At 54.2% G+C, this 23,917-nt stretch overlaps 1 protein-coding gene across 2 annotated transcripts; it reads left to right on the top strand.

The window, feature by feature from the left end:
- The first annotated feature begins 262 nt into the window (after positions 1 to 262).
- Positions 263 to 23,399, top strand: slc6a4a (solute carrier family 6 member 4a). Of its 2 annotated transcripts, none has more exons than XM_069184409.1 (14): positions 263 to 499; positions 7,538 to 8,138; positions 9,972 to 10,106; positions 11,039 to 11,258; positions 12,120 to 12,258; positions 12,794 to 12,928; positions 15,649 to 15,752; positions 16,117 to 16,244; positions 16,433 to 16,545; positions 16,880 to 17,011; positions 18,020 to 18,119; positions 18,239 to 18,339; positions 18,729 to 18,896; positions 20,540 to 23,399. In XM_069184409.1, the coding sequence occupies exons 2-14, from the start codon at positions 7,757 to 7,759 to the stop codon at positions 20,612 to 20,614; spliced, it is 1,932 nt and encodes a 643-aa protein (XP_069040510.1). In that variant the 5' UTR covers positions 263 to 499; positions 7,538 to 7,756; the 3' UTR covers positions 20,615 to 23,399. The 2 variants fall into 2 exon arrangements, with proteins under 2 accessions (XP_069040510.1, XP_069040509.1); XM_069184408.1 differs by lacking the exon at positions 263 to 499 and adding an exon at positions 3,502 to 3,668.
- Positions 23,400 to 23,917: the final 518 nt, after the last annotated feature.

Genomic DNA, 23,917 nt, shown 5'->3' with positions numbered 1-23,917 from the left:
ACACACACACGTATTCGGCACCTTCCTGTAAACAGAGTCCTGCCCCAGGGCGGCTGGGGACTGTGTCAGTGATACCTCGGTCCTGAAGCCGCTTGGCCCCACCAGGGAAGAAAACTACAGCACCGAGTGACTATCAGTACTGAGGTACTGCTCCGTGGGCTTTCTTTCACGGATTTACCGTGGTTCGGAAACAGTACCTCTTAATCCGGATCACAGCTGCGCTCGGGCTGTTGGACGGAGGGACTGCCCCTGGTTTCGAAGTGGATGCTGGGCGAGTGTTGTCCCTCTGACGGCGGGGAGGGGACAGTCCCAGCCCGCGGGTCCGGGACAGACGAGCGGAGAGGGAGACGCGCTGGAGGTGAAGCGCGGGCTGGCGCGGCCGGGCTCAGAAGTGTGGAGATTAGACAGCAGCGGCTCGGGTTAATCTTCAAAGCGGACAGGCCGGGACCGCGGCCAGGGCAGCATCGCCGGACTGCGGGACGGCGGGACTCTCGGGCAGGTACACCGCAAGGCCGGGCCGCGGTCGGGGGAGAGGAGGGGGGCGTGTTGTGCAGCAAGTTCTGTTGTGTTTTTTTTTTTCCGGGGGAGTTCCGGGGGTGGCAAGGCACCTCTCTCTCTCTCTCTGCTTGAGACTGGGAGACGGTCGGTGCGGCGGGGGGTCAGTCGAGTGCGGGACACGCCAGGATCAGCGCCGGGCTGGTGCCCCGCCGGCCGGCCCGTGGCGCGGGGTCAGTTTTCCTCTGGGGTCACACGGGGCAGTTAAATATGGTCTCCGAGTCTGTGCGCCACAGTCTTCCAACACGCGTCAAAGTCCCCAAAGTGACTTTTTAAAACGAACAACTCGGAGCAGTGTAGTCTTTATTGAGAAAAAATACGGTTACAACGCTGTCGAAAGCTAATATCGCGAGCGCGAACGGCTGAAAATCTTTCCTTCCCGCTTGACGTGAATTGTCGAAGTAATTTTAATAATTTTACGCAGGTTGGTTTCATAAATTGTATTGGAGATAAATAACCGTTCCGTCAGAATTGTATAAAGTCTATTTTGTCAAAAAAAATGCAGCAGTACAAGATTGAATCTATGAAGTTTGCAGGCTAGTGGAGGGCTACGTCGTGTGTCACCCTCGGGCGGTCCGGCAGAGGGCGCCCGCACACCGCGCTGCGCTGGGTTCAGCCGCCTGTCCGGAGAGGTTTCCTGTGCGCGTCGAGTCCAGCGGCAGCCCGGCCATGGAAAGACCCGACAGCTGCCCGGTCCCCGCAGTGACCTGGCCGCGGGGTTGGGATGGGGACTGCGCGCGGCACGGTGGCCGACTGTCCCAGATTTCCCGGGACTTTTCTCCCCTGCCCGTCAGGTGCGCGAGCCGCCCTCGCCCCTGCTCGTGCCGAGTGACATTTTGGGCATCACGACGCCCCCCCCAAACACAACTCCCCCCTCGGTGTGCCAGTGAACGGGACATCGCTGTTAACAGAAACGATACTTTATTTAAGAGTGATTTCCAAAAGCTCGAAATGCCCATCGCCTTGAAGACTGGTCCAGCTGAATGCGGCGTGCTGTTTTTGAGCGAGAGCGAAAATCATTTCTCGTTTTTCACACTACAAACACTGAGTTCGTAGCTTATGATCGCGCTGTTCAGGCTGTTTTCCTCCTTATACCTCCTGAGGGGGGATCTGTTTTTTATATATGGGTTTGGTTTGTATTTTCCAGCAGAGCCAGCCGGTTGGGCAATCTTTAATATCCGATATTTGTTATTTTTAGTCTTAAAAGCTGCTGTTGCAAGAAAGACGGGGCGGCCCGGGAGCGGGGAAGCTGGCTGTGCCGGAGATCATCAGGAAGGGAGTTTCTTTTCTTCCTCCCTCTACTGTGAGCGAGAGCTGTGAATTAAACCACAGTAATCCGTTCACCCATAATCCCCACTCCAGCTCGCTCACAGTTCCCCAGCGCACCGAGACAGGCCGAGCCCGGCGAAGACAGAAATCGAAACGCCTGCTTCTCTCTCGGAGCGTGTTAGTCTGCTCCGCAGTGCTGGGGCGCTGTGGATCTGAGCCCCTCTAGGCCGAGGGCTCGGAGCCTGTTAGTCTGCTCTGCAATGTTGGGGCGCTGTGGATCTGAGCCCCTCTAGGCCGAGGGCTCGGAGCCTGTTAGTCTGCTCCGCAATGCTGGGGCGCTGTGGATCTGAGCCCCTCTAGGCCGAGGGCTCGGAGCCTGTTAGTCTGCTCCGCAATGTTGGGGCGCTGTGGATCTGAGCCCCTCTAGGCCGAGGGCTCGGAGTCTGTTAGTCTGCTCTGCAATGCTGGGGCGCTGTGGATCTGAGCCCCTCTAGGCCGAGGGCTCGGAGCCTGTTAGTCTGCTCTGCAATGCTGGGGCGCTGTGGATCTGAGCCCCTCTAGGCCGAGGGCTCGGAGCCTGTTAGTCTGCTCCGCAATGCTGGGGCGCTGTGGATCTGAGCCCCTCTAGGCCGAGGGCTCGGAGCCTGTTAGTCTGCTCCGCAATGTTGGGGCGCTGTGGATCTGAGCCCCTCTAGGCCGAGGGCTCGGAGTCTGTTAGTCTGCTCCGCAATGTTGGGGCGCTGTGGATCTGAGCCCCTCTAGGCTCAGATCTCAGATCTCAGCGCAGCTCCTGTCCAGGAAGCACAGGGCTCCTTTTGCATATGGATGAAGTTCCAGCAAACAGGGAGACAAAAATCTAAGAGAGCTGGAGTCAGATTACATGGTCGCATTTTGACTTACAAATCATATTTTGGTGTGGGGCTGCAGGGCACAGGCTGTGGGCACAGGCTGCAGAGCACAGGCTGCAGACCACAGGCTGTGGGCACAGGCTGCAGGGCACAGGCCTGGGCACAGGCTACAGAGCACAGGCTGTGGGCACAGGCTACAGGGCACAGGCTACAGGGCACAGGCTACAGGGCACAGGCTACAGGGGACAGGCTACAGGGCACAGGCTGCAGGGCACAGGCTGCAGGGCACAGGCTGCAGGGGACAGGCTGCAGGGCACAGGCTGCAGGGCACAGGCTGCAGGGCACAGGCTGCAGGGCGCCACGCCGCTGCCGTGAGCTCAGAAACGGGACTCCAAATTGGTGGAGCCACAAACGAGGGGAGCTGGGGGACAGGCCTCCTCTCTGGGCCGAGGCTGGCCGGGGGAGGGCCTGGGTACGAGGCTGGAGAGGAGGGGAGCGCAGGCGTCAGTCGGAAGATCGTGTGCTCCAGCAGAGGTGAGGGGGGGGGGGTTCTCGGCTCACCTCACGCCCCGCTGCGGGGGGGTATCTGCGGGGGAGCGACCCCAGCAGTCTCTCAGAGCCGAGGGAGAGAGAGGCAGAGAGAAAGGACGATCAGCTCGCGCCTGCCACCGGCTCTTCTTCCCAGCGGGTGGGGGCAGGAGCAGGCCGAGCCGAGCGGGGGGGGGCGGGGGGGGGGAGGGCGTGCTGATTGCCGACGCGCGGGGTTTGGGGGTGTGTTTGGCCGGGCTCGAGGTGGAGGCAGCTCTGGCTGCTGTGCGCCGAGGGGCAGGACGACGGGGAGGCTGTACTAAAGGCCAGCCCGGCCCGCGGGGGGTGTCAGAGAGCGTCTGAGCCTCTCTCTGCGCGCGCAGGGAGCCGAAGCACAGGTGGCCCGGCTCTGCCCAGCAGGTGGACGCGTGTGGACGGTGTGGGGTGCGAGCCCAGGCTGGCGCTGCGGTAAGGGGGCGGTTTTTCCGGGCTGTGGCTCCGCGGGGCCGGGCTCCTGCTGAAGTTTACTGCAGAGATCCCAGCGGGAGGCATCTGCCGGTGCCAGATGTTGAACTCGGAGACAGAGGGACCAGTGCCTCCGGTGCCTCCAGTCGCAGGTGTCCTGTCTGGGGCAGCCCAGTACTGACTGACCAGGGCGATTTTATAGCTCCTTTCCCAGATGTAATACGGCTCTGTTCCTCGACAGCGCGTTCCTTAGGCAGAAATTCCGCATTCACCCACTGAGTTCTCGTCAGGACTGTGCGGGTTTGCGCCTAGAGACCGCTTTTTAAGCAGCGCTGTGGCGTGGGGGCTTCCGAGGAAACCTCACGGCACAGGCGCGCCGAGTCGGGGGGCTTTAAAACACACAAGCCCCAGTGGAGACAGCTCCGCTTCGGGGTTCCGGCTGGGGCAGGACGGTCGCCGCGGCAGGGGGGGGGGGGGGCGGGAGCGGCGGAGCAGCAGGCGGGAAGGCGCCTCGGACCTACCTGTCCTCGCGGGGTCCTCGCGGGGTCGCCCGCAGCTCCGGGGCGGGAAGCCGGCGGCGGCGGCGGCTCGCGGGAAGCGCGTGGCGGGCAAGGGCGACGCGGAGCCCGAGCCCTCGCGGAGCGGCAGCGCCTCGTGAAGGCGCAGCTCCCGGCTCATTCCGAGCGGCAGCAGAAACAGCCCAACTCGTAAACGCGTTAAAAATAGAACACGAGGTGGAGGGGTGGTGGGGGAAATGAGTACTAACAGTCTCCCCCTTCCGAACGCCTGTCTTGTGTCTGCTGCCGGCTTTGATGTCAGCCGGGCTGCGCGGAGAGGCTCGGGGGAGATGGATGTGTTTTTAATCACCGGGAGGGGGACCGGCAGGCACGGGTCCGGCGGAGGGGGAGGCAGGGGGGCAGGGGAGAGTCAATTCGCGGCCGGGTGCTCTGCGTCGCGGCAGGACTCGGTGCCCGCAGGTCTCCAGTCCGAACTCTCTGGCCGTGTCACTCCCTGGACAAGACAGCGCCGCGACGCTTTGAATCTGTCCGTCTCCGAGACCAAATGTACTCCACGTGGCTCCTTCAGTTCTTGGCTTTCTGTGTACCGGTGGTCGGGAGGTTATGCTCATAGTGGCTGTAATGTTGCTCTATAGTGATTTTACAGTCCAGGCGTGCACCCGCTCGAAGGCGTGATCGCGCAAGACGAACCCGTGGTTTTTCACGGCTCGCTCACCTGGGCTGCGCGCCGTGTCGGAGCGCGCGCTTCAGGCTTCCAGCTGCGACGGCGGCACGGGGCCAAACATCTGGGATCGGTCTCTTCGGAGCGTTTCCTGACAAGTTTTGTTGTGAAATGCTTCTTGTCCGCAGCGCAAGCACGGGCTGCAATGCAACATTTCTGGAGGAAAAAAAAAAAACCCCAACGAACTTTTAATGGGATAAACACAGCTTAAGTCTCAGTTCCCAGGAAAGAAATCGAACAACACATTACATGAGTCAGTGAGCGCACTGAAACTGCAGGAGGTGTGACGGGACTTCCTGTTTGTGCTGTGTTTGCTCTCTGAGGCGACGTTCCGTGCTTTGCGCTTCCAAAATATTGCATCTCGTTCAGTAAACAGTTCACGCTCGAGAGAGAGAGAGAAGCCGTGTTGAAAGAAATGTACTGAAAGCGTCTTGCTTCACCAGCCTAAGAATGGAGCTGCGATGTTTAATAATATGTTTATACTTTTATATAATCGCTTTCGTAAAAGCACTTCAGGACCTGGACGTCGGCCAGTGCCGTGACACACGCGCGCGCTCTCTCCACCACGGCGAGCAAGAGCACCGCTCGACCTGGTGGAGAATCCCACCTTGTTTCTGTTGATAGCATCGGAGAAAATAACAGCGAATTCGATTCGCTTCCGAAAAGACAGCTGCCTTCGCCCAGGGCACGTCCCCGAACCTCCCGCGAAGTGTCTCGTGTTAGCCTGGAACAGAATCAGCGCCGCAGATCTGGGCAGCTCGCGCGAAGTCATTTCCCTACGCTGTGGCCTCACAGGCGCGCGATTGTTCGCTCGTTAGGGTATCTCTGCTCTAATCAGATCCGCAGCCTGACGAAACCCGAAACCTGGCCCTGCGGCGGCTGTGGCCGGTGTCTGTTTTTCGGGGTGTGCAGGAGGTATTGTGATCGAGCCCCCCCGATTTCTGGCTCGGCACGACTTTTCTGGCTCGCGCGCCAGTCCTGGCCCCCGTATGACGTCAGTCCGCCTGCTTTTGAGGTAGAGCTGCATCAAGGTCAAATACTGTTCTGCGGGGTGACAGTCCCAGCCCCACAGAGTCCTTGCTCTCAAAACCACCTCCTCTCTCCCGGTGGTGTGTGATGCGCTGAGAGCTCTGTTTTGGTCAAGAATCGTTCTTTTCATCCAAATCAGACTCTGGCTGGAGAGAACCTTTATCCAGAGTGGACTCAGTGTCAGGAGAGTGTGGTGTTCAGTGTTATAGAGAGAGGGGGTTGATGTTCAATGTTATAGAGACAGAGGGTTGGTGTTCAGTGTAACGGAGACAGAGGGTCGGTGTTCAGTGTTATAGAAGACGTGGACTGTTGTTCAGTGTTATAGAGAGAGTGGACTGTTGTTCATGGTTATAGAGACAGGGGGTTGGTGTTCAGTGTAACAGAGACAGAGGGTTGGTGTTCAGTGTTATAGAAAGAGTGGACTGTTTTTCAGTGTTATAGAGAGAGGGGGTTGGTGTTCAATATTATAGAAAATGGGGGCTGGCGTTCAGTGTTATAGAGAGAGGGGGTTGATGTTCAATGTTATAGAGACAGAGGGTCGGTGTTCAGTGTTATAGAAGACGTGGACTGTTGTTCATGGTTATAGAGACAGTGGGTTGGTGTTCAGCGTAACAGAGACAGAGGGTTGGTGTTCAGTATTATAGAAAGAGATGGCTGGCTTTCAGTGTTATAGAGAGAGGAGGTTGGTGTTCAGTATTATAGAGAAGGGGTTGGTGCTCAGTGTTATAGAGAGAGGGGGTTGGTGTTCAGTGTTATGAGAGAATCGGGGCTGATTGGTGTTCAGTGTTATGGAGGATATTGTGTTTATAGCATTTCTGTGTCAGCTGTGCGAATCCCGGTACCTCTCTGCACTAAAGCAGACATAGTTTTGACTGAAAGCCATGAAATTCTCAGAGCAATATTCCAAACTCTTTTTGTTCCAAAACGTGAAGTTTATCCCATTTTCCTTCCATAATATAAACTTCTGCTTGTGATGGTAAAATATGACACTCTCTTTATTCTCTGTCACCCAAGCCTGTTCCTGTAGATGTACATTTAACAGATCTCCCTCCTCATGTAAGAACAAGGACCAACATCTTAAATTAAGCACAAACAGAAAAGCCCAAGACCATGCCCCTGGAGGCCCAGTGAGGGACGTGTCGGGAGTCTGCGAGTTCTGCACCCTCACCTACAGCCTATTTGAGAAGAATGGAATAGGCTCTTAGGTTCTTCTCATACTCTGTAGCTTGGAAAAACCAGGTGTTCATTTGCTCTCCTTTACCACAGAGACCTCTGAGCCCCGGTGCTCCAGCCTGCTCTCTGTCAGCGTGTTCAGCGCAGCCGGCAGTAGCTGGAGCAGTGCTGTAACTCTCACCCTCCCACCCCAGCCCCTGGTCCCAGCACTGATGCCCCCAGCAGGGGTCTTCACAAGCTCAGCCAGCTCTTTACTGGCAACGGTGGATCACTTTAAAGCCTATTCCCAGATCTTTAGGCGTCGGCTCAGAAAACCTGCAGACACACCAGCCTCCTCAGGACCAGAATTGCGCATCTGGTCAAGAGGCGGTGAGGTGGGGTCACTGGTTCACGTGGGTGTGTTAATGAGGAATCTTCTCTTTGCTCTACAGATTGGTGCTGATAACCCCGCCTTCGACAGGCCTGGAGAGGACGAGGGGGACCTCGGCCAATCGGAGCTGCTGCCGTGTTTGAAAGGGGAGGAGCTTCCCGTCCCGCCCCGCCCCGCCCATCGCTGTCCAGGTTCTGCTGACCCTCCTCTTGCATCATCAGATGGGCGCCACAGCAACGAGTGTCAGAGCTCCGCCGCCACGCCCCTAGCTGCCGTTGCCATGGAGATGAAGCAGCCAATGATGCTGGAGACCAGCAACCCGAGCTCCGCCCCCGAGGGGGATGACATGCAGGAGAATGGCCTGCTGATTGGGGGGGGTATGGGAGCCCCCCAAGGGGACGAGAAGGGACAGGCAGGGGAGAAACTGTGCACAGCCACGGGGCAGGTGTCAAACGGATACCCTACGTCACCCCAGAGCCCGGGGGAGGTGGGCACATTAGGGGGGAGCTGCCCCAGGATGCTGATGGTCCAGCAGACAAGCTCTGTCATCCCCAGAGAGACCTGGAGCAAGAAAATGGACTTCCTGTTGTCGGTGATTGGCTACGCTGTGGATCTGGGCAACGTGTGGCGGTTCCCTTACATCTGCTACCAGAATGGAGGAGGTGAGAGACAGGGCTCTGGGAGAGGGAGACAGCAGGGTGGGAGCGCCGAGAGAGGAGAGTTTTCATGTACAACATCTCTGTGACCCCAAGTGCACGTGAGGCCTGTCGCTAGGCACTGCAGTGTGTGGGGGTTTGAAACGATCCTGTGTTTTAGGAGCTAACTGCCCTTGGAGATGCACAACTTGAACAAATGTTCATCCATTTCACTGTGTTTTGATAAGAGAAAAGTTTCCAGTTTCCTGCACTGAGCAAGACAGCGTTAACCAGTCCAGCCATTCAGCCAGTAGCTCACAGTGAACTCCAGGATTTACGTGTGTGGTCAGTGTGTGCATGCCGGAGATTGTGTGTGTGTGGTTGGTGTGGGCATGGCAGAGATTGTGTGTGTGTGGTCAGTGTGTGCATGCCGGAGATTGTGTGTGGTCAGTGTGGGAATGGCGGAGATTGTCTGTGTGTGGTCAGTGTGTGCATGCCGGAGATTGTGTGTGTGTGGTCAGTGTGTGCATGCTGGAGATTGTGTGTGTGTGGTTGGTGTGTGCATGGTGGAGATTGTGTGTGTGTGGTTGGTGTGTGCATGGTGGAGATTGTGTGTGTGTAGTTGGCGTGGGCATGCTGGAGATTGTGTGTGTGTGGTTGGTGTGTACATGGAGGAGATTGTGTGTGTGGTCAGTGTGGGCATGCCAGAGATTGTGTGTGTGTGGTTGGTGTGTGCATCTTTATCATCAACAACATCATCATCAGGACCACTTTCCAAGCTTTCTGCTCAGTAGTAGAATCTGTCCTGTTGTTTAACATCATCACATGAACTGCTGATAACAGTCCAGGACAATCTTGTTCTCTTCATGTACTTGTAGAGTCCGCTGGTGTGTTGAGACAAAACTCAGGCAGTGATGTGGACAGCCCTTGTCCAGGGGCTCTATCTGCTGGTCAGCCACCCCCTTCATTGCTCTGTGATGCATGATTTCCACGCAGGTTCCTTTATAAGCCTCTGTTCGTAAATACAGTGTTGATTTCCATTACTGCCCAATTTTCCCCTTTTGAAAATAAAGATCTAAAAGGTTTTATAACAATCCCAGTTTTAAGAGAACTGGTTTGCTGAAATCCAGTGTCTGCAGCCGGCAGCTGTTCCTAGAACTGTAGATATGTACTTGAGGAACCATAGACAGGTTTGGAAGAGCCAGTGACTAGGGACTCATTAAGGATGACTGGGATTGGTCGAGTGGTTTCTGAGTGACGTGTGCAGCACAGAGCAGTGAATCCAGGAGTACCAAAGGCACCTGTTTCTTAAGGATATTTTAAAGACCAGTGTAAAAGGTGAACATGAAGGAAAACCCGAGTATGCAAGGGTATGTATTGTAAAAACCAGTGTGCCATTGTATTTGACTAGAGTGCCAGGCTGTGTGACCAGTGTGCCAGTCTGCCAGATCCAGGCTGTGTGACCAGTGTGCCAGTCTGTCAGAGTGCCAGTCTGTCAGAGTGCCAAGCTGTGTGATCAGTGTGCCAGTGTGTCAGAGTGCCAGGCTGTGTGACCAGTGTGCCAGTCTGTCAGAGTCCCAGTCTACCAGAGTGCCAGGCTGTGTGCACAGTGTGCCAGTCTGCCAGAGTGCCAGGCTGTGTGACCAGTGTGCCAGTCTGCCAGAGTACCAATTTGTGTGCACAGTGTGCCAGGCTGAAGGAGCAATATGAGATCTCCTGCCTGACTGCCCGCAAGGTTGCTGGAGATCCGCTAAGTGCCGAGTCCAGAAGCAGAGTCATGCCATTCCTTTCCGACCTGCTAACCCGACTGTGCGTTGCAGACAGAAACAGAGGTTCTGTTGTCCTGTGTCTGTCCCGCAGGTGCGTTCCTGCTGCCGTACACGCTGATGGCGCTGTTCGGGGGCGTGCCCCTCTTCTACATGGAGCTGGCGCTGGGGCAGTACCACCGCAGCGGCTGCATCTCCGTCTGGAGGCACGTCTGCCCCATCTTCAGGGGTAGGGGGAGCAGGGAGACTCGTGCTTTTCATCCGAACTCATTCCCAGATGGCTTCGGCAATAAAGTGGAATCGCCGGTCAGATCCTTTCTACAGATAATAATCAACTTTATTTTATATAGCGCCTTTAAAGGTGGCTTCTCAAAGCACTTTGCAGAACGCCCACAACAATACATGAAAAGAATACGCAAGATGAAACACAATTACAACACACAGAGGAGACTGTGGATGGTGGCACTAAGTATAGTAGGAGCAGAGATCCCTCTGGATCTGGCGCTGCCAGCTGTCTGCCAGCTGGGCTCGCAGCTCTGACTCTTGTACTGGCCCAGGCGGGCAGCCTCACAGGCCTTCGACACCAGCTCATTGTCATGATTCTAGAGCCGCGGTCTCATGGCATTGAACCTGCCCTCCAGACGAGAGGCCTCCCTGGAGATTCGGCAATCCCCCCCAAGCCAGGAAAGGCACTGCTGACCGCTGTGGTTTCCAAGAGGACCACTCCTTCCCTGTGCCCTGGTACAGAGGGCTAGGCTGGTACCATGATCTACCCTCCTGAGGGTGTCTAGCCCTCTGCCATGCTCAATCTCACTGTTCATGTCTGGTGCAGTACAAGGCAATGAGTCCGCTGTTGCAAAGTGCAGAAGCCAGGGTGCCAGCAAGGGGACCGGGTGCGAATAGCAGATCGGCCACTGAAGGCGCTCGTCTGGAGCCACAGGTGGGGCTCTGCTGTCCAGACGCCCACCTGGTGGCCAGGCTGTTCTCCCGGCTCCGGTCGGGCTCACACTGCGGTCAGCGTGGGCGAGAGCTGCAGCGCGGGGGGGGGGGGGTGGCTCACTGGGAGTTCGGAACGGAAATGGAGAGTTCTGGGATGACAAGCAGCCTATTTGCAGGGAGTCTGTGATAATCCCCCACCTCCCGCCTCTCGGCCCTCTGCAGGGGTCGGCTTCGCCATCTGCATCATCGCCCTGTACATCGCCTTCTACTACAACACCATCATGGCCTGGGCCCTGTACTACCTCCTGTACTCCTTCCGCTCACCGCTGCCCTGGACCAGCTGCTCCAACAGCTGGAACACCGACAACTGCACCAACTACCTGTCGGGCGACAACGTCACCTGGACGCCGCACTCCATCTCCGCCGCACAGGAGTTCTATACGTAAGTGCATGTAAGTGAGGGGGCGCGGAGGGGAGGGAGCAGGGGTCCCCCTCCCCCGATCCGGGTGGGCTCAGCGGGGCGAAGCAGCTCTAGGCCTGTGTGGGTGCTCCCCTCCTCAGCCGCGCCCTGCCAAGCTCCGCCCAGACGCCTCTTCCTGCGTTTGCGCCGCGACCCTTGAACTCCGCGTGCTCCGGAGTTCTAGGAACCCAGGGCTCTTCTCAGGGCTCGGCAGTGTGAAGGAGACGTGGGCTTTCGGCCGACACTTTCACCCGGAGCCCCTTTGAGGGAGCAGGCTGGTGTGTCAGAAGGGCGCTGGCCACTGGTCTCCCTCGTTGGGGTCAGATGAGCTGTGATTACAGAAAACTGTCGGGGCGAGAGAATGCTGTATAATATCCAGATATCTTGAAGATACCCTGGAATAGCAGGGAATAGGAGGGAAATGATCCTTGAGCACTGGGAATGTATGCTGTTCAACATCTGCATGATCAGTCAAATTGCACACGAAACGCCAAAGAGCAAAAATGAACCAGGCTGTGTGACCAGCGTGCCAGTCTGCCAGAGTGCCAGGCTGTGTGCACAGTGTGCCAGGCTGAAGGAGCAATATGAGATCTCCTGCCTGACTGCCCGCCAAAACGCCAAAGAGCAAAAATGAACCTTTCATCCGGTTGCTGGATGTTAATAATAACAATAATAATTCCTTACGCTTATGCAGCTCTTTTCTGGATGCTCCATTCAAAGCGCTTTACAGGTAAAGGGGATCCCCTCCACCAGCACCAGTGTGCAGCCCCACCTGCATGATGATTTGAACACCTCCAGCGTGTGTGGTAGAAGTCACTGTCCTCACCCCTCTCCTGTCTCCAGCCGGCAGGTGTTGCAGGTGCACCTGTCGAAGGGGCTGCACGACCTGGGTTCTGTCAGCTGGCAGCTGGCCCTCTGCCTGCTCCTCATCTTCACCATCGTCTACTTCAGCATCTGGAAGGGCGTCAAGACCTCTGGCAAGGCATGTCTGTCTGTCCCCCCCCGTCGCCACTCTGTCCACCATTCTGTCCTCCCCTCTGTGCATCTGTCTGTCTGTCCACCTGTCTGTCCTCCCAGTCGCCACTGTCCACCTGTCTGTCCTCCCAGTCACCCCTCTGTTTGTCTGTCTGTCCACCCCTCTGTGCGTCTGTGTGTCCATCTCTCTGTCCTCCCAGTCGCCAGTCTCTCCACCTGTCTGTCCACTTGTCTGTCCATCTGTCTGCCCACCTGTCTGTCCACCTGTCTGTCCTCCCAGTCACCACTCTGTCCACCTGTCTGTCCAACCCCTCTGTGCATCTGCCTGTTTACCTTACTGTCCTCCCAGTCGCCACTCTGTCCATCTGTCTGCCCACCTTTCTGTCCATCTGTCTGTCCACCAGTCTGGCACTCTGTTTTCCTGCTCACCAGTCAGACTGCATGTCTATCTGAACGTGATCATGCAAGACTTTAAAGAGTCCCTTGGTCGCTGTGCGACACCAGCTGTCTGACTGGCTGTGCGCCTCTGTCTCTGTGAGCAGGTGGTGTGGGTGACGGCCACCTTTCCCTACATTGTCCTGTTGGTTCTGCTCATCCGCGGGGCCACCCTGCCAGGGGCCTGGAAGGGTGTGGTCTACTACCTGAGACCTGATTGGAGCAAGCTGTTGAACACTGGGGTAAGGAGGAGCCCCCTGATTGGAGGACATGCAGTAAAGGGGCAGGGCTGGAAAACCAGAGAGGAGAGAGATGTTATTATCCCCAAGAGCAATTTGTTTTACAGACAATATTTTTTGGTCCCTCTCCTCCGTTGTCTTCTGGTTTTCTGTTCTGTATTGAGAAAATGTATTATCAATTGTATTGTTATGTGCCTTGGGGCAACCTTGTTGTGAAAGGCGCCATATAAAAATACATTGAATTGAATTGACAATATGAAGAAAACTCACAAACAATACACGTGTACATACACAAAAATCAATTTGTTGAGCAGGGCTTTGGCCACAGATCTAAACGAGAACATAAACCTGTTTGTTTTTAAAGTGGTAAATCTGTATCTGTATTCTGAAGTAGGTAGGTCCCTTTTCAGGCGATCAAGGCCCATGGGGAATGGGGGGCAAGGGCCACCATTTTTCTCTGACCATCCGTCACTGGAGGTGGAGGTGATGTGGTCAGCATCATGCTCCAGCCTTCCTATCACCCCCAGAAGGATTAACCCCCAGTAGTCACTTGGAAAGCAGGCTGAGTGGACCTGGGAGTCATCCGGAAGGAATCAGAGCAAGCTCCATCGCTTGCCCCTACCTGGGATTGAACCCGGGACCTTCCAGGCAGGAGCTAGACACCCTTGTCGTCTGAGCTACCATGGCTGCTTTCTGAGGGAGTAAATGGAATTAATTTTACTAAGGGAGTGAAGGGTCATCTAGAAAAGAATATGCTTTACACAAGACTCCTGACTGCTAGCTATGGCACCAGTGACCAGTGACAGACAGCACTGCCCAGTTTGCACTTACTCCCCAGAGGGGTGGAGCAGTGGCTCTGTGGCTCTGGATCTGTGCCTGTGTTGCCAGTTCAAATCCCGCGGCCGGCAGAGGAATCCTACTCTGTTGGGCCCCTGAGAAAGGCCCTTCACCCCAGCTGCTCCAGGGGTGCTGTATAAATGGCTGACCCTGTGCTCTGACCCCCAGCTTCTCTCCCTGTCTGTGTGTCTCATGGGTATGTGAAAAGATGAATTCCTCATGCAAGAAATTGTATAGGGCTAATAAAGTGATGTTATGATGTTAGATTTAGATTCCCAAACCAGCAAGCCAGAGTATCAAAGTCCAGCAGATTCAATCAAAAAACGGATAAGACACGATCAACAACAAATTAACAACCTTAAAATGCTTAAACTTTCTTAAGCAAAATAGATGCCGTTGCCTTTTTTTCAAAATATAATAAACGTTTGCCCCAACATTTAATTTACAGTACAGAACAGTCCACAGATTATTTATCTACTATCTCCTCCAAAGACCCAGTTTCTGAGGGTCCTTCCTTGAATAAGTTTCCATATCTGTGGTTTAAGAGACATTGAACTTTAAATAAATTTTGTTCACAATGAACAGCAAACACATTTCCACCCTTCTGCTTGTAACAAGCTAACCATAAGATCACTTTATTAGCCCCTATACAATTTCTTGCATTAGGAATTTGTCTTCTCACATACCACAGCTTGCTCTCCATGAGACACAGGGAGAGAGCTGGGGGTCAGAGCGCAGGGTCAGCCATTTATACAGCGCCCCTGGAGCAGTTGGGGCCTTGCTCAGGGGCCCAGCGGAGTAGGATTCCTCTGCCAGCCACGGGATTCAAACCGGCAACCTTCCAACTACAGTTGCAGATCCTGAGCCACAGAGCCACTGCTCAGAGTCAGCTGTACATTTCATGTCTTGAGTGGTGATAACTCTTACAACCATTTCTATGAACAAAGAACAAAGAGTGAAGGAGACAACATGTACCCTTGTGAGGAGTCAGTGGAAGAGTACAGCTTGTTATAAAAGCACTGTTGACTCTTATCCTCTGTAAGGAAATCAGTAATCCAGACCAAAATTAGGCAGTTGCTTTGTTGCCAGTAAATATGGTTGAATACAATTAAATGAGGAAAACTCCATAACTAGCAAACTAGCATGAGTCTTGCTGTCCTCAAGATGCTGGAAGCCATTTGTTAAGAAGGCATATTGTATCCCCTGCTTACCCTTAGGGGATACTGAAATGGGTCTCTCTGATCCCGTACCTCTGCCTCTGTCTTGTTTTTCACAATCTGTTCAAAAGTTTTCATAACCGGTGAGGTGAGCACTATTGGCCTATAATCATTGAGTGAACTAGGAGAATTGACTTGGGCCATTAGGACGACAGCTGATTCTTTCCAGATTCTAGAAACCTATTGCTGATTTAATGGCAATTGGAAAATAAAGGAAAAAAGGCCACGGAGCTGTCTAGCACACCTTTTCAACACTCTGCCCTCAACAGAATGAGGACCTGGACTCGTCCTCTCCTTAACAAAGCTGAACACATTTACTGACCTTAAAATCATCAGTTGTTCACAGCACAATCAGAGATCCTGCCTCTAAAAAACATTGAGCTCACTAGTGAAATCATGCACGTAAAACCGAAGATAAAACTGATTCATCAGCAAAGTCATCAACTTGTACTAATGCTCCTGCCCCCATTCTTACACAGCGTAACATTGACTTGATACCCTCCCACGCAGAGTACTTGACTCATTTCACCCTCAACTTGATCTTTGTACCTTAATGTAGCCAGCTTAGGTCTTTTGTCAAATTCTATGGGGGCAGGAGCACTGCGTGTGCACAGCACCACCTGGTGGCATGCGCCTGACACTAGGCCCTCTCCCTCCCTCTCTCGGCAGGTGTGGGTTGACGCAGCGGCCCAGATCTTCTTCTCTCTCGGCCCCGGGTTCGGAGTGCTGCTCGCGTTCGCCAGCTACAACCCCTTCCACAACAACTGCTACAAGTGAGTCAGGGCACACACCCGGGGGTGACAGTAAGATAAGATCACTTTATTGGCCATATACAATTTCTTGTATTAGGAATTCATCTTTTTGTATACCCCAGCTTGCTCTCTATGAGACACACCAACAGGGAGAGAAGCTGGGGGTCAGAGTGCAGGAAATCACTCTAAACAGAGTAGGATTCCTCTGCCAGCCGCGGGATTTGAACCGGCAACCTCCTAGCCACAGAGCCACCGCTCCACCCCTGTTTTATTCGCTTATTCATAAATCTGTTTGTTTACCCTGGTGACTTAAAGACACGAAAGTCAGGGTTGCAATTGCCATGAGTTTCACGCCTCTTCCTCTGCCTCTGCGGCCCCCCCTCAGGGACGCCTTGGTGACCAGCTCCGTCAACTGTCTGACCAGCTTCATGTCGGGGTTCGTGATCTTCACCGTGCTGGGCTACATGGCGGATAAGCGACAGCTGGAGGTGGCCGAGGTGGCCAAGGACGCAGGTGAGGTGGTCTTCCTCTCCAGAGGTCCCAGAGCCAGGGCAGCCAGAGAGCCCTTGGCTTTCAGTCCATCAAGAGCTGATGTTTGATTTAACTGGTGCGGATCACCCCATGTCCAGGCCTGTCGGGGCGCGGGCAGCTTTAACCTCTCTGACTCCGTGCCTAGTGTTGACACTCCTCTTCCTCACCAGGCCCCAGTCTGCTCTTCATCATCTACGCCGAAGCCATCGCCAACATGCCGGCCTCCACTTTCTTTGCCATCATCTTCTTCCTCATGATCATCACGCTGGGCCTGGACAGCACGGTGAGATCTCCTGTCCCTCTTCCTCTCCCCCTCCCCCTCTCCCTGCTCCAGCAGGGCTGGGCCAGGGGCTCCTGGTTTCTCATCTTCCTTCAGCCTCCACCCCGACCCCTTGCTCAACGTGTGGATGCTGCGAGCCACCTGATCAGACAGCCCTTTGCACAGTGTCCACCGTGCACGTGCCCAGTGCCCATTGGACAGTTCATAATTATCTCCACTTGCCTTTTATTAACAGTGCATGCTCCGCTGGTTTTGACAGCTGCTGTCCTTGTTCGTTATCAGTATTCCTGCTGGCAGGTATCGGTCTGCTTTTATTAACTGCGTGACAACCTCTCAGTTCGCAGGGCTGGAGGGCGTGATCACAGCTGTGCTGGACGAGTTCCCACAGGTGCTGTCCAAGCGCAGGGAGTGGTTTGTCCTGGGGCTCGTCTGCGTGTGTTACCTGGGCGCCCTGTCCACGCTGACCTACGTGAGTGCAGGGTGTGGGCGCATGGGGGGTGAGGGGGGGACCCCACCAGAAACAGCAGTGTTGGGTACCGGGGGCCCTACGCTATCAATCATTTCTTCACTGCTCTTCCTCTGCCAGAGTCGAACTCTGTTTAGTCTATTTCTAATTTTAGTGAGAGCCACATGAACACCGTGCATGGCAGTGGAGGAGAAACCCGTTTCTGCTCACGAATGAAGGGTTTCTTCTCACACGTGATCGCTATGCCAGGTGTGGTCTGGGCAGCAGGGTGCCAATTCGGACCTGTCCTGGGCATCGCCTCCCCAGAACCCTTCGGCCCTCTCTCTCTGTTTCGCTCTCTGCTCTGTCCGAGATGCTCCAGCGGTTCTGTATGAGGCCGACACCTGACACCCTGTGTGTGTGCGTCAGCATCTCTGCCTTCTCTCAGCGCCCTTTCTGCTGCTGTGCGCGGTGTCTGGGTGCAGGACAGGTTTGCTGCGGGGGGGTATTTTGCTGGAAGAGCACACCTGGACGTGCCCTACAGGTGGCACAGAACCATCCGATTGCTGGGATGAACAGCTCCTGCATGAAATATTTGACCTTTTTCTCCTTCCTCCCTGTTCCTTTGCCTGTGTTTTCTGTACAGTGCATGTGTTTTGCACAAAGCAACCAGCCCTGTTTCTGGAACACGACAGCGTAAGAATGAGAGGAGGCCACCGGCTCCATCACAGGATGTTGGTTATCAGAAAAACATTTCTGAAACGAAAGTCTCATGCAACCTCACATCTGCACAGCAGACTTTGAGACTAAGAAACTCTGGTTCCATGATCTCGCCTTGGTCATTCGGGGCTCTACAAACCCTGCCAGGCTCCGGGAGCCGTTCAGGAAAGACGATGTCTGATAACCCAGCCTTTTCCGTCTCTCCCTGCGGAAAAGGCTGTGTCCTGGAATGGGACTCTCTGGGGCTTCAGTTCTTCGCAGCCCCCTGACCCCTGACCTCATGACCCCTGACCTCTGACCTCACCCCCCCAGGGCGGTGCCTTCGTTGTGAAGCTGTTTGAGGAGTACGCCACTGGGGCTGCCGTCATCACCGTGGTCTTCCTGGAGGTCATCGCCGTGTCCTGGTTCTACGGTAACCGCTGACCCTCTATGTGTGTGTTTGTGCCCTCAAGCACACGACCAGCTAATTGCCCTCTCTGCTGCTCTTGCACGCCTAACCCGGTCCCATGGCCTGCCCCTCTCTCCCCGCAGGGGTGTCGCGGTTCTGCAGCAATGTGGAGATGATGCTAGGCTTTTCTCCGGGCTGGTACTGGCGGATCTGCTGGGTGGCCATCTGCCCCACCTTCCTCATGGTGAGGCCCGGAGGCTGGGTCGCTGCAGGAGGCACCGCGGCCCCTGTCCAACAGTCCTCTCTGGGCAGCCAGGTCTGCCTGTGTCCAGTTTCTATGGCCAGGCTGTGGTCACTGAGCCTGTCCTCTCTGGGCAGCCACGTCCGCCTGTGTCCAGTTTCTATGGCCAGGCTGTGGTCACTGAGCCTGTACTTCATCAGAGTCTGTTTCTGTTTGCAGTTTCTTTTCATGGTCAAATATTCAGCTAGCGTGTATTGTCTGTGTAGGGTTCTGTAGCATTCCAGTTTGTGTGTGTGTGTGTCCCAGTGTGTGAGATATTGCGGTGTGATCTGTGCTGTGATGTAGTGGCTCAATCTCTCACCCCCTCCTGCCCCTCTGCCCCTCCTCTCCAGTTCATTATTTGCAGCTTCCTGTTCTTCCCTCCGGAGCTGAAGCTGTTTAACTACACCTACCCGCCCTGGACCACCGTGCTGGGCTACTGTATCGGGGTCTCCTCCTTCATCTGTGTCCCTGTGTACATGGTGTACCACCTCATCACCACACCCGGGACCTTCAAACAGGTCAGCGCCCCCTGCTGGCAGCCCTCGGAAACACCTGTGCTGACATTCACTATTCACTAGACCTGGAGTCTCTGGCCCGGGAAGGACAGTTAACTGATGCCATTACTGCTGTAGATCAGTCCAGGTTACCATCAGCATCATAGATCCTGTTTGGTGAGCCTTGTCCCAGACACAGGGCACCATTCCCGCTCAAATTCCCTCAAAGGGCACGTCTGCAATCCAGCCCCATTCTTGCAGAGCAAGGCCCTGGGCACGAGTCTTGTGATGCACAAGGAGCTCACTAATTTCTCACTGGGCCCCGCCTGGAGCAGTTGCTAAACACTGTGGAGTCCCCAGTCCATCACATCGCTCCCCATAATCAGCAGTGCACAGATGTGTCCTGTCGCAACTCTGTGTTGATAATTCGCAAACAGAGGCACGAAACCACCCCTGCGCCCTTCTCTATCAGAGCAGCCAGCTCATAAACGCTGTGTTTGCCCACAGCCCCATGACAATAATGCCCTGCAGTTCTCACCCAGAGTCTGTTTAACCAGAGTGAGAACTGTTTGTCTAACCCCCTGCAGTCCAGAGCAGAACAAACAAACACAAGACAGAGGGGAAATCCAATCGAAACAGGCTTATTGAATCAGAGGTGACCAGACTCGTGGGGGCTGTGACTGCGCCCGTCTCGCAGGAGACCTGCGTCTGCCGGCCTCAGCCCACCCCGGCTCCCCGCAGGGCACCGGCCGCTGCCTCCAGGGGGTCCCGCTGCCTTACTCTCGGAGAGCACGGAGGTTTAGCGTCCCAAACACCACAGCTCCTTCCATCTGTGAAAGGCCACTGGTGCCCTGCTTGAGCTACAGGGTCCAGCCGGTGGTGTGGTGTTTGACCCCCTGCAGGCCGGGAAATAATAATAATTATAATAATAATAATAATAATTGCTTACACTTATATAGTGCTTTTCTGGACACTCCACTCAAAGCGCTTTACAGGTAATGGGGATCCCCTCCACCACCACCAGTGTGCAGCCCCACCTGGATGATGCACCAGTACTCTCCCCACACACCAGCTCTCAGTGGGGAGGAGAGCAGAGTGATGAAGCCAGTTCAGAGATGGGAATTATTAGGAGGCCATGAATGTTAAAGGCCAGGGGGAAATTTAACCAGAACGCTGGGGGTTACACCCCTACTCTTTTCAAGAAACATCCTGGGATTTTTAATGACCACAGAGAGTCAGGACCTCGGTTTTACGTCTCATCCGAAGGACGGCGCCTGTTTACAGTCTAGTGTCCCCGTCACTATACTGGGGCATTAGGACCCACACGGACCACGGGGTGAGCGCCCCCTACTGGCCCCACTAACACCTTATCCAGCAGCAACCTTAGTTTTTCCCAGGAGGTCTCCCATCCAGGTACTGACCAGGCTCACACCTGCTGAGCTCCAGTGGGCTGCCAGTGGTGAGTTGCAGGGTGATCTAGCTGCTGAAATGATCTGGGGGCTGGCCTCGGGAGCCATGTGGTCAGCGGCTCTATCCGCTGGAGATCAGCGTGTCACTGACCCACGGAGAAGAGCCCTTTGGCACCCAGAGCGCTCCGAGACGACTGGACCGGTTCCTCCAGGCTCCCCCCTGACCTGTGCCCCCCCCCTCTCTCTCTCTCCACGCAGCGTCTGCTGAAGAGCATCACCCCCGAGCCCAGCGGAGGTGGGGCTCACGGTGACATCATCACCAATGCAGTTTGAGGAGGGGGGGGAGAGGGGCTACTGCTTGAGGGCCTGCACCGCCCCACGCCCCCCCCCCTCCCCACTTCCCTCCCCCGCCTTCCTGCTGGACAGAGCGCCGTGCTGCAGGGACTTGGGGCCTGGCTGAGCTGGCAGAGAGGGGAATTCTGCAGTCCCACCTGCGTGACGCGTGAGCTCCGATCGGAAGGCACTGTGGGTCCTTGCTGTTCTCTCTGTATGTGTCAGAGGTCTTTTCCGGTATCCGTGTGCCCTGGATGGGTGTCCCAGCAGAAATCGGGAAGTGATCTCTGCAGCCCCAACAGTCAGGGCAGCCTGTGGTGTGCAAAGGGGCTCCCCTGCAGATCTGGGTGCCGTGAGTGAAGGTTTTGGGGTACGTGGGCTGTGTGGTCTCATGGGGCTTAGGACGGCTGTCCCAGAGCCGAAGTCTGAGAGGGACACAAGCTCGTGTGTCCATTACGAGCTGAGCACTTTCCAAAAACAAGCAGGAAAGGCTGGTCTTGCACTGCATCACAGTTTAAAGAGACAGACAACCCGAGACACGCAGCCTGACCCCTTAAACAACAGGTCGCCACAGAGCTCAGACACTGTTCACTGGGGCTGTGATGTTTTGCTCAAATTGGTGATGCAATCTCAAACATTTCAGCTGAATTTGGAAACTCCCAACGTTCATAGGCAGATCTCTCCTGAGCTGCAACACGCTGAAGAATATGGAGAGGCAGGCAGAATTGTACTAGTGTTAGTGTAACACTATGACTGCAAGCCCTCAGTAATCGGGATCCTGTCTTACAGTGACTAAACCCTTTGTGAAGCTTTACCAGAATGAACCATGTAAAAGAACATGCTCATTCCACCTAATTCTAAATACCTGGATTACTGGATTTCTAATTACATGCGATTATGGGGCTATAATTAAGTCCTGAAATGGAAAGTTCATTATTATTTGGCACTTGTAACTGTGCCAGTTGTCTTCTATTCCTGTTTATTTCAAGAGTAATATTTCTGAAGATCATTACTTGTTGTTGGAGTTGTGTAAATATTTTACAGCCAGCTCTAAAGGATGTAAGGGGATACTTTTGTTTGCTCCTTCAAGCCTGTCGATGCCTGTGCCTCTGATGTTTGTCTTTCGATCTGGTCCGGCCCCGGGGGCGATATCTTTATGTATCTGCATTTCCCGTAATGAAATATTTATTTGATTTCTTTATTACCCTTGTAAATGTTTTAGAAAATTAATATTAGTAACGCGATAGTGTGATTGTATAACATGAAGCTGAAATGCACCAAGTGCTTTGACTTCAATCGGTGAGGAGGGCTGTCAGTGCTAAAACCTTCAAGAATCAGAAGGCTTTCAGTGCAATCTGCTGCCGGTAGAAATGAATTACTGCAGCTTTTAATGTCACGGAGAAGACAAGATTGCAGTCAAACAAGCTGTGGGAGTCAAAGCTTTAATATAGCACATGGAAGGAACACAGCTGTTTTGCTACAATGTGCCCAAAAACTAACTGCACCATAACCCCACACCGATCGTTCACCTCTTTCACCCGATAACCAAGTCCATGTGCTGATCGGAGCTCGTCCTGTATCAGTGGGGTTCTTACTGGCCACGCCCACCCTCATAGAACCAGGCTGTTACAGCCGAGCCGTGTTTCCAGAAGGAAGACACTCCGAGCCTTCAGAGACACGTCACCAAGCACAACAGGTGAACAAAAGACGATCAACACTCGGTAACGGAACCGCCTTCACCTGCTTTTCTTAAATAAACACCCTTCTTCTGATGAACAGCGGGGCCGTCCAAGCATAGGTCACACAGACCTTCCAGGCACAGGCTGAGCCCCTTTAGCAAACTGTGACGAGACGGACGAAAAACGTTTCCTTCTGGTTGCCCTCTTTATAATGCCCTGCCTCGCTCATCTTCCCTGGGCCAGTGCCCTTAACCCTTCTTTATCTGGTCCGCTTGCTTCAGACATGTTGGGATTGGATTCTGCCTCCCTAACTTGAAGGTTTTATAGCCATTCCTTTCCGTGAACCAGTGCAAAGGGCATGGCCATCGGTCTGAGGATTATGCTCACTGCAAAAGATCCTCCCATTCCTCATGTTGCTGTTCAAGATCATCTGTTGAGCTGTAAAGAGGGTGATACTCCCACCGCCCCCATCTGTATACAGGCATGTTCTTCACTCAGGGCACAGCTCTCTACCAAGTTGCCCAACCAGAGTCCTGGAGGGCTGGTGTATCTAGAGATCTTCATTCCGATTCTTCTTTTAACAGCCTAAACCTACTTATTAGGGGCTTAATCGGAGCAATTTATCAACTTCTCCCAAGTCTTCAGGGGCTGCTGCTTTATTGTCGCCTAGGGGACCTCCAGAATTCCTGACCGTGCTCTGTATTTGAAGGACAATGAGCATATGCATGTGGAGCCAAAACAATACTATATTGGTGCAATGTAAAACGTGAGACGGATCAAGGCGCTACGCAGTGGGAGTGTTGTTTGTGGTTTAGTTTGTGTGCAGCAGAAACAGAGCAGTGGTTTTCCTAACAAATGGTGTTTTACTGTGATCAGTGGGTCAGTGTCTACAGCCTGTCCCCGCCTGTATACTCTGTGCTGTGCGCGCTCTGTGCTGCACACCTGTTCTCCAGTTGTCGTCTTGTCCACTGTCATTACCTTGTGTCAACCCAGAGACTTTCCTGTACGATTCTGTCATTCCGATTAATGTAAATCTTATTGTATCTAAAATATACATGTATAAAGAAAGATATAATTAATAAATAAGGATCTATGACGTAAGAATATTTCTTTGCACTTGTTTTAAGTTATTTAAGTGTTGACTAGTGTGACTGGGATTGTCTGATGGGAGGCTGGGAAGCCAGTGCCCTTTAAGTGAGGACCATTGTACACAAACATCTCCCGTAGCGTGGAGTCACGTCCACACAGACGAAGAACGGGTGATCCTGAAGGCAGCCAAGTCGGATAACTGCGCTCTGTGGAGCAGGGAAAGTTGTTCTGCACACACCCTGACCCATCAGCTCAACGTGACCATCACAGGGCATAACTGAGGCAGATCATGATATAGAGCAGCATGGTGCTGCTTTCTGCACCTGTCCAGGGCATTCGGTCCCGTTTGCACCTGCACCCTACTTCAATGCTCCACGCTGCCCTTTTCACCATCTCCAGCTTGCTGCCCAACTCCCCCAGCAGCCCCAGCTGTGGTCAGCGTTTCCAAATCCAGCCATTTTTTAATGCTCTTCCCCCAGTGTTGTACTGGATTGACCAGCCGTTAACGCCGAGCATGTTAGCCAAACCCCAGTCT

This window comes from Lepisosteus oculatus, chromosome 26 (assembly GCF_040954835.1).
Source record: "Lepisosteus oculatus isolate fLepOcu1 chromosome 26, fLepOcu1.hap2, whole genome shotgun sequence".
Lineage (NCBI taxonomy): Eukaryota > Metazoa > Chordata > Actinopteri > Semionotiformes > Lepisosteidae > Lepisosteus > Lepisosteus oculatus.
Note: the sequence above shows the minus strand (reverse complement) of the source record. Positions and strands in the feature narration are given on the sequence as shown.

Excerpts from the sequence above, each read along its gene's own strand:
- slc6a4a (XM_069184409.1), top strand. The coding sequence starts at position 7,757 with ATGGAGATGAAGCAGCCAATGATGCTGGAGACCAGCAACCCGAGCTCC. Across the intron at positions 16,245-16,432 it reads CGAGGTGGCCAAGGACGCAG|GCCCCAGTCTGCTCTTCATC; the intron begins GTGAGGTGGTCT and ends CTTCCTCACCAG. Across the intron at positions 18,340-18,728 it reads TCTGCCCCACCTTCCTCATG|TTCATTATTTGCAGCTTCCT; the intron begins GTGAGGCCCGGA and ends CCTCCTCTCCAG.